The sequence below is a fragment of the Chlamydotis macqueenii genome, chromosome 5 (assembly GCF_036417535.1).
Source record: "Chlamydotis macqueenii isolate bChlMac1 chromosome 5, bChlMac1.mat, whole genome shotgun sequence".
NCBI classification, from domain to species: domain Eukaryota; kingdom Metazoa; phylum Chordata; class Aves; order Otidiformes; family Otididae; genus Chlamydotis; species Chlamydotis macqueenii.
The window spans coordinates 16,365,673-16,375,332 of NC_141560.1; the positions used below are offsets into that span (position 1 = coordinate 16,365,673).

The window sequence follows — 9,660 nt, forward strand, 5'->3', positions numbered from 1 at the left end:
TGTTTAGAGGAGCATTGCGGGAATGTGCATGATTCTTGAACAGTGAATCGGGGAGAGGAGGAGGTATGCCCTCAGCCACCAGAGAGAACCATTGCAGAAAAGGAATTACTTTGCCTCATTCTCTGATGAATTGTAGCTCCTCTCCATCTGGCTCCCTCATGAAAAAAATCACAGGCCTTACCTTCACTTTGCATTTAGGTGTGAATGTCTTACTTATTGCCCAGAGTACATCCTCTCTCCTCGCATTTCTGCTTTCAGCCCGTCTCTCTCTGCTCTCCAGACCTCTTCTCTTACCTTCTGAGAGGCAGGTTTTAGTCCCTGAAGGTGATCAGAGGGCTGGAGCACCTCTCCGATGAGGACAGGCTGAGAGAGTTGGGGCTGTTCAGCCTGGAGAAGAGGAGGCTCCGGGGAGGCCTTACAGTGGCCTTCCAGTACCTAAAGGGGGCTTATAGGAAAGACGGGGAGAGACTGTTCAGTAGGGCCTGTTGTGACAGGACAAGGGGTAATGGGTTCAAAATAGAGGAAGGTAGATTTAGAGTAGATATTAGGAAATTTTTTTTTTACAATGAGGGTGGTGGAGCACTGGCACAGGTTGCCCAGAGAGGTGGTGGATGCCTGTCGTAGTTCAGCCCTGATCAGGACCAGACTACACGGTCTGTCTCTCGCTCCCCCCACCCTCCGAGAGAATAGGAGGAGATGATATAAGAAAAAACAGCTCAAGGTTTGAGATAAGGACGGGGAGAAATCCTTAAAGTTACCATCACGGGCAAAACAGACTCGACTTGGGGAAAACTATTCATTTATTTCTAAAATTAGCAGGAGAATGAGACAGGGAACAAGATAACCTCCCCCCCACCCCTCCCTCTTCCCGGGCTTAACATTATCTCTACTACCTTCCCCTCCCGAGCGGCACGGGGGGGGGGAAGGGAATGGGGGTCGCGGTCAGATCATCACGCGTTGTTTTACACCGCTGTATCATCGTCGGGGAAGAACTCCTCGTATAACACCTCTGCTCCAGCGTGGGGTCCCTCCCACGGGCCACAGTCCTTCATGTAACTGCTCCGGCGTGGGTCATCTCTTCCACGGGTGCAGTCCCTCCAGAACAGCTGCCCCAGCGGGCCCTCCACAGGCCACAGCCTCCTTCAGGCCTCCACCTGCTCTGGCGTGGGGTCCTCCACGGGCTGCAGGTGGATCTCTGCCCCTCCGTGGACCTCCATGGGCTGCAGGGGGACAACCCGCTCCACCATGGTCTTCACCACGAGTTGCAGAGGAATCTTGGCCAGGAGCCATATTACTCCTCCCCCTTCTTCTTCACTGACCTTGGCGTCTGCAGCCGTTCCTCACAACAGGCTGGCAGACGTCTCTCAGGATCCTTTTTATATCTTATTCACTTCTCATCTCCTCTCCACTTCTTGCAGCCAGGCCAGGCCGAATTGGGCCCAGTCGGCTGCCCGGCGGGAGGCTAGAGGGTGAGGCCTGCAAGGCCCATGAGGCCTGCGCCTCCCCCTCTGCGCCTCTGCCCCCGCTCAGCTGCTTCACATCTTCTCCTCCTCTTTTTCCTGTTTTCCCCTACTTAAATACGTTATCGCAGAGGCGTTATCACGGGACATTCTGCTACCAATCGGCTCGGCCTTGGCCAGCAGCGGGTCCGCCCTAGGCCCGGCCGAGTCCACTGAACAAAGGGGAGCGACTTCTAGCAGTTTCCTACAGAAGCTGCCACCTTAGGCCCCCCCTCACTAACAAAACCAGAACAATGCCCCATCCCTGGAAACATTCAAGGCAAGGCTGAACAGGGCTCTGAGCAACCTGACCTTGTTGGAGCTGTCCCTGCTCCTTGCAGGGGGGTTGGACTAGATGACCTTTAAAGGTCCCTTCCAACCCTAATGATTCTATCATTCTATGATGCTTCCTCCTCGGAGCCTCTATTCTTGTCCTCTCTGCTCATCAGGACTTCTCTTTTAAGGCTTTACAAATCGTTGGACACCTCTGTTCTCTATCTTCAGCGAGTCTTCTTTCACATCTGCCTGTTCTCCCTTGTTGTCTGCCTACAATGAGCTCCTTCCTACTACGACTCCCTGTTCTACCCACGTTTGCTTCTTTAGCAAAACCTTTATGGCTCTGTTAAAGAATTATGACTTCCTCTTTCAGTCTGTCAACTACTAAATAATTTACCTGCACAACAGGTTTAATCATATTTTGAAACGTTTTTTGAAAACAACACTGAATATACCACATTGATACAAGTGGATACTGCAGGACAAGTTCCTCCTGCAACACAGCCAGGATGGGAAAAGACACCGTTTCTTCTGTTAACTTTTTTTTTGCATGATTACTACTCTGGCTAAAGCCATGAGACAACAAGGCATAGCTCTGAGAAATGGCACAAAGTTTTAGGAATTACCTTTCTCTCAGGAGTCAACTAGGTAAAACACCACTAAGAATGGTTTCATCACAGTAAAGTGAGAATTGCTTTTACATTAAAAGGCAATGTTAAAATGTACATTCAAAAATTTGATAAATCAGGCATAAGGTTAGGTAAATAAAATACAAGTTGTCCTCATCTTAGAGCTTAGAGTATACAGAACTCTGTCCTTGCCTGTCTTTGGTACATCAGATTACATCAGTTTAACAAAGCATTAAAATAAAATCATCTCAGGACCAAAAGCCAACAAATCCCAAAAATACACAAGCAAAAAAATCCCACTGCTTTTTACAGACAAGATCACTGATACAAGGTTTTATTCAGTGCTTACAAATTTGTTCAGAAAATTAGGACCTGATTTTCAAAGCTCTCCTGCTATAGAGATACTAAAAAAAAATATTTTTTTTTCCTCAGCTTTCCTTCTACTATATTCTACCTTTCCTGATTCAGGTGGGCTGGAGACCACAGTAATTGGAAAAGAAAAATGGTAATAAATTCAAACATGATTCTACTCTACCTGCTCTCCAGTTTGCACTTTGGTGCATGCCCACATTTTCTCCTCCTTGCTCTGACTTCAGTTGTAAAGAACAAGAACCTCATTTTAAAAAACACCCAAAAAACCCCACAAGAAAACCATCATTCAGTATTCCTTGCTGAAAGATGGTAGAAACGGAAACATTAGAGGATTATCCTGAAACAGTGGATGAGTGAATGGTGGGTGTTAGTTTGACCACAGACGCACATTTTTATATAGATATATGTACATACATACACATTCATCATCTCTATATATACATTCTAAATATAATAATAAAATATTGTAAAAATATGAATTTTGCTCAAATACCTGACTAATTACCTGGACTAATCTTATGTTGCATTTATGTGACCTATCCAGTTTATAAGATGGCCTTGTTAGGAGCCCTAAAATCTACACTTACAATTGCTAAAAACAAAGAGTGTGTCTTTCTGAGAGTCACCTCGGGCCGTGCCAAGAAGTCAGGTTGGAGGCGGGCCTGTGTATCTCAGCACCAGGTTGAAGGAGCGAGCAAAGTTGTTGGCCCGCATGCAGCTGTCGGTCTCCTCTGCCATGGGCAGGAGGAAGGCCAGGAGCAGGAGGAGCAAGAGAAGCAGTTGCAACGGTAGTGCTGCCCAGCACACTCGATGCAGGAATGAGCGTGTGTCTCCAGAGCGCTCCTGAAAAACACAAACCGAAGAGCAACTCAGAACAATAAAGGCCTGGGGAGGTACATTTCAGTGACATCAAACTGCCAGGCAGAGGGGCAGAACAACCCATGGTGTTTTCCTTTGCTTCCTTCATGTAAGAAGCCTCGAGTTTTCTCACTTTTACCCTTCCTGTTCTCCCTCACATCCCACTGTGGGGGGAGTGCGTGACCAGCTGTGAGCGGCTGAGCCGCTCATTAAATTTAACTGAATCCAGTTAAAAACATAGGAATACTCCACCAGTTTTAAATACACTCACAAGCAATGCGAGCTGTTCCAATAAATATATTTTGTACTTAAGAGCAATACTGTCAAGGATAAACTTTCCTGGGACTTCAGCAGTCACCATACGTCGTTTGAGTATCATTTGCATTTTACTGAATGACCAGGAGTACCGAACACTTAATGCTGAGCCGGACAGGCAAGAACAGAAGCTCTTTGGGGCTTTCAAGGAAGGCTGAACTGCAGCCAAAACTATTCAGGGGATGTGTGAGAACTACCTTAAATTGGTCAGGATTTTGCTGGGGAAAAATACTGGAGATGCTACTCCACATTGGAGTACCAGAGGAATATCTCATCGGCATGAGGAGAGAGTCTTGGAAATGGGATCAGAAATGCTGCTTGGATTTCATAAGAAACTGGCAGCATTTTGATTCCTTCAAGCTTCTCCTTCTCATCTCCTGTACTGCTTCTGTTTCTTATGCCATCACTTCCAAAAGAAAACCCTTCACAGGAGGAATTCTGCTGCTTACAACAGGGATTCATCTAATAACATCAGACAAACCTCTTGACTTTCTCTGCTTTTCTGCATGAGAAAGAAGGTGGGCCGAATGATCCCAAGCCATTTTTTCCAGAAGTGTCTAAAGAATTACAAGTCCCAGTTTCCAAATTGTTTTAGGCACTTGGGCCCTAAAATCTTTAGAGAGAGATTTGAGTTCTTCCTTAGTGTCCTTTGAAAAATGAAGTAAGTTACTATAGCATGTAGATGTCTACAAATTGAGTTCCCTTACTTCCCAGGAGATGGATATTTGGCTTCTAGAGAAACAGTAAGCATAGCTCAAAAGTAAAAACTCTGTAATATTTTTCCTTTTCAAATCTGGAGAGAATACTCCTTCTTGAAGAGAGGCTCTTAATAAGCAAATGAATCTCAAGAATCTTTGGAAAAGTTTAAGAGAGGTGGGCCTGGGCAAACCTCATGAAGTTCAACAAGGCCAAGTGCAAGGTCCTGCATGTGGGTCAGGGCAATCCCAAGCACAGACAGAGTCTCTGGGCAGAGAGTGGATCAAGAGCAGCCCTGAGGAGAAGGACTTGCAGGTACTAGTGGATGAGAAGCTCAACATGAGTCGGCAGGTTGAGTTGGAGCTGTCCCTGCTCGTTGCAGGGAGGTTGGACTGGATGACCTTTAAAAGTCCTTTCCAACTCAAACTATTCTATGATTCTAATTTAAAATAATTATCTGCAAAATGTCTGCTAAACAAGTTTTAGCTTAATGATAGGAAACTGTCGTACCTTTCTGAATTTGTCCAGTTCTTTCAAAGCTCCAGGACTCTGTTCAAAAGGGAAAAAAAAGCAATAAAAAAAGCACGGACTTGAGATGCCATTGAAGAGTGGAGCCTGTAAATGACTATTCACCTCACAGGGGACGTTTCTTTCAAATTCATGGTCACCTGGATAGAGTGAACCAGCAGGAGATCTTTTGTAATGAGCTTTTTAACACAGACTAGGCAGAAAGCTGAAAAGTTCTCAGCTTCTTGAGCATTTGCATCAGATGAGCAGTCCTCGCAGCAATAGCTTTGGCTTTCCTGACACCTAGTGTCTATATTTATGCTTACACAAGGTTTTGGTCAACGAAGCATACCTCATTACAATCAAAGGCAAAAAAAACCTCTTAGAAATATGCTCTTCATTAATAGAGGTCATGCTTACTCTCCATGCACTTGAAAGGATTTGTATTCTAAGTCAGCTTTGGATTTGAAGTCAAGGTTTCCCAAAGCAGAACATTTTCCAGTGCCTCAAATTTTAGGTGTTCGAGTTCAGATACCTTCCAAAGCACTTGCGTACAGAAAGGACCAAATGCACACCTGTTCAGTCTAATCCTCTGATCAAGGTATCTTGAACACAGAATGTAAGTAGTTCAGCTAGAAAAATCTCAATTACGTATGTTTATGCTAGCAACATGGGAATATCTTTAGCATGCCTTGGAGGGTCTTAGAAATGAGGATGAATTCTGCCATCTTTAGCATGTCTGATATACAACAACTCAGTAACTTCTTAAACCATTTGGTTCTTGCATTAAAATACCTCTTCTTTATTTCATTCCAAATCCTTAGCCTGTAAAGACCATCTCAAAAAGGACCAGGTCCTTCTGTCCTTCTGAGTTCAGTCAGTGGCTGTTCTGATCACTGTCTCACAGCAGCAGACACAAATAAGGAACACTAAATATATTCTTACTGCAGGAACAGTTGAAAAAATAATTCAATGGAGAATGTTGTGTGGAGAAAGGGCAAAAAACTAGAAATCCATGGGCCCAGAACTAGGTGGACATCCAAAATATTCACACACACAAACACCTCCCAGTCCCCAACTGCATGCATCTTTGGCAACAGCCAAATGCTCTTCTCTTTGGAACTTTCCTTTTTGAGAACTATTCCTAGCATAGCTTACAACATTGCGCACGACTCTTACTTTAATACCGGAATATTTGTGCTTGTATTTATAAATATACGGCTATGTTTGTTCTGTCTTTGCTGGCATTCACTAAGGGAGGTGTTTAATTCAGCAGGCACACACACATACTCTTGAATTACAACCTGTAATGGGAAGAAACCTAAAAGAGCAACGGCAGAGATTAGCAACTGTGAATTGAGTGCTGTCACCTACCGGTGAACTCATGGACTCCTTCAGTTCAGATTTGAAGAGCATCCATCGGTAACGCAGGTCCTCCAGATCTTCAGAGTTTCCAATGACAGGATGGAGACGAAGAAGGTCCTCAAAGAGACGCTGACCTTTAGGCACACAAGACTGCAGCTTCTGCAGGCAAAGACAAGGTCAGCAGCAACTCAGAATTCAAGATGGCCCCACTTTGGAAGTCACTAGCCTGTGACTCGTGCTGCAGATGGGAGAACGCTATGTGCTAACAGGTTTAAGACCTGATACAACTCTTCTCCCCTACCCCACGTTACAATTCTTTGTGTAATTATTTCCTCTAGTACACCCTTGTGTGGTTTGAGAAACATATACGGGCATGGAGAAGACACAATCCTGGCTTCTTGTCAGAATGATATCGTTTAAGGACCTTCAGGGCCTTTAACTTGTCCTCTGCTGAAGACTTGGTTGCTTGTCCAGTGCAGCAGTTTAATCTTGCTGTCACACCATTCAGCCACGATTGAAACTGGTTGAATTTAGCGCTGTACCGCTCATGTTCCTTGGTTATCTTTTCAAGCAGTGTCACTCTGCTCTGTAACAAAAGACATCAGAAGCTGTGAGGACAGTGCTTATCTGGCCCTTTTTCCTTTACACTGCAACCCAGAAGTTATAAACAAGAATCCCCTTCCAGGAGCCCCAGTAGCAGTTGCCCTCCACGGCAATTCACAGTTCACCTGAAGAAACAGGACACAAAAGTACAAATTCTGTGTCCAGGCTCTCCATGGCTACTGTCTGAGGAGACCAAGTGCAAGCTCCTCTCCAGTGAATTCCTAGCCTCTCTTTTCCAAAGCTTCCCATTCTCTCACTAGAAAAAGAAAATGAGACAGAAGTCTGTTCCTAGTTTTTGCTTTGGGAGACAAGCAGTTACGTTCCCCATGCTGGTTTCAAATAAAGACGAGCACACGACTGATTGACTTTACCCATCTCTCGAAAGGAGAGTAATAGAGACTCTGCTAGGGGCACGCAAATTGTTTCAAAGTGTTCATTTTTTTCAACAAGCTGTACAGAAAGTGACCATCCACTTCAAGGTATCCCTAGAAATCATACAGCCGAGGAACTTTCATACTGACTCAATTAGCAGGTCAGAAACTATCCTGCGGTGGTACCACAGACCCTGGAAGCAAAGTTAAGCTGATGGGAAGCAGGCTTCAATTCCCAAGTTACTGTGTGTGTACACTATAACCAACAATCCCTGATCCTACGAGGGCCTGCACATCATGAGTCGCCTCCCACCGGTCCAGTCTGGCACCCCTCACAACAAGGCTGAGCCACATTTGGTCTGACTGTTCTTGTTGGTCAGCTGAAGTGAAGAGATCTGAACACTGCCCACTCTTTACAGGCGTACCTGAGCTTCTTGCTTGAGTCCTTCGTATTCCAGCTTCATCTTCTTCTGAACGTCCTCATCAACGCTGGGGTCACCTACCCTCCTGAACAAGAAAGCAGCTTCCTCTAGCAGCCTTTCCAGCAGGACTGAGCGATCTAAGACATCGTTGAGCAGAATCTGAGCACGGCTCAGCTGCCGCTGCTTCTCTTTTAAGCCAAGCTGCAATTCAATGCCACGCTCCAAGGTCACCCTCACGTTGTGAATCCATGCATAAAACTCATCCTGGGCTTTGAGGTACTCGCTCCAGTGCACCCAGACCCACTCGATGCGGCTGTTGGGGAGAGCAAGAAGGATGAGTTAGATGAAAGTATGATGGGAGCAGTGGAGACTGGCAAGCTCAAAAGGCCTTCAAAGCAAAGGACAAGGTTCCCAGCAATTTCAGGCTGCTCTGACTTCAGAGGGTCCAGCTTCACTTCCCAAGTCCTCCCTGCTCTGGGGAGGAAATCTCCTGTACAAGGTCCCTGTGCCTGGCCACACTGATCATCCAAGACCATGAGGTGGGCTGGCTGTGAAGGAGGCAGACAGCACTGAGGTCCCACCGACCCTCTCTCCCCACACAGTCCCCCACACGCTCTGGGACTGGGATTAGCAGTGATCGCCATCTGCAGTGCAGACAGCAGGGAAAGGCAGGCAGCACTTTATGAAAGCACTGTGTGAAGCAACTGCCTCAACACACCAAAGAGCAGTCTTGTGCCAAGAGTACGTTTGTCTTACCTGTGGCAGTGAGTCATGTACATGGCTGTCTCTTCCCACAAGGCTTTAATGTCTTTGAGTTTAGATAGCACCTCGCGCTTCTTCTCCTCACTGATGCTGCAAAGAGCAGCATTTGCTTTCACCAGAATCAAGTCGAGTTTCAAGCTGCCTTCTGGTTCCAGCGCACGTATTTGCTATGAGAAAACAAAGACAGAAAGCATGAAAAGAAAGCAAGTGTAATTGTTGCCATTTAAACTTTGTTTTTAGCCAGGAATTATGAAGTCCCTGCTGCAAAGCTTCTCCTGAACAGAAAATATGACCTTCTCTTCAGATTTGTTTATTCTTAAACACCCTAAAGGACTGAATTGCAAACCACATAGCACTTGAAAACATTTTAAGTTAGCTACAAAAACACGTCCAAAGACGTGAGCCAGACAGGGAAGCCGGGCCCAGAAAGGAGGCAGGAGGAGCAAGCAGGAGGTGGATATGGTACACACAGGAAAGGAGGACAGACACTTGTTATTCTTTAGAATGATGAATTTCTAAAATCAAGCAAGTTCCCATCCTCTTTTTCTACAATGGCTGTACATGTTTTGCAGATGGAAAAATTAGAAGGAATACTGATGTAAACCCATCCACATAGGACCACATTCAGGAAGCAGGGGCAGCTGATGGTTTCCTGATGGAAAACTCCAGAGCTCACAGCAATAACTGCTGTAACCACAGCAGCAGTGACAGCAACCTCTGAACTGAAACATCACTCTTCCCTTACCTCAGTCTCTCTCAGTCTGGCTTCTAGGGCAGATTGAGGTCCCTTGGTGTTGTCAGTGATCCCCAGTCTCTCTTGGATGGCCTTCATCCAAGCTTCTGCATTCTCCACGCTACTGACAAATTCATCCAGTAGCTGCTGAGTCATTGCATCCACAGAAGCTGAAAGGGTGAGAAGCAGGGAAGGAGTTAGGTTTTGGTTAAGACCTAAACAGGAATGCCTTCCAGGCAACCTAAAGGAGCA

General features: G+C 45.7%; 1 protein-coding gene across 1 annotated transcript; it reads right to left on the reverse strand.

Annotated features, from left to right (window-relative positions):
* Positions 1-3,289: 3,289 nt before the first annotated feature.
* Positions 3,290-9,660, reverse strand: LOC147600503 (nesprin-3-like). The gene is made up of 7 exons (XM_086748488.1): positions 9,421-9,660; positions 8,670-8,842; positions 7,917-8,226; positions 6,942-7,103; positions 6,527-6,676; positions 5,156-5,194; positions 3,290-3,619 (listed from the first exon to the last, which is right to left on the reverse strand). Exons 1-7 carry the CDS (start codon positions 9,562-9,564, stop codon positions 3,422-3,424), a joined length of 1,176 nt encoding a protein of 391 aa, XP_086604614.1. The 5' UTR covers positions 9,565-9,660; the 3' UTR covers positions 3,290-3,421.

Excerpts from the sequence above, each read along its gene's own strand:
- LOC147600503 (XM_086748488.1), bottom strand. The coding sequence starts at position 9,564 with ATGACTCAGCAGCTACTGGATGAATTTGTCAGTAGCGTGGAGAATGCA. Across the intron at positions 5,195-6,526 it reads AGGAGTCCATGAGTTCACCG|AGTCCTGGAGCTTTGAAAGA; the intron begins GTAGGTGACAGC and ends CCTTTTGAACAG. Across the intron at positions 3,620-5,155 it reads AACTGGACAAATTCAGAAAG|GAGCGCTCTGGAGACACACG; the intron begins GTACGACAGTTT and ends TGTGTTTTTCAG.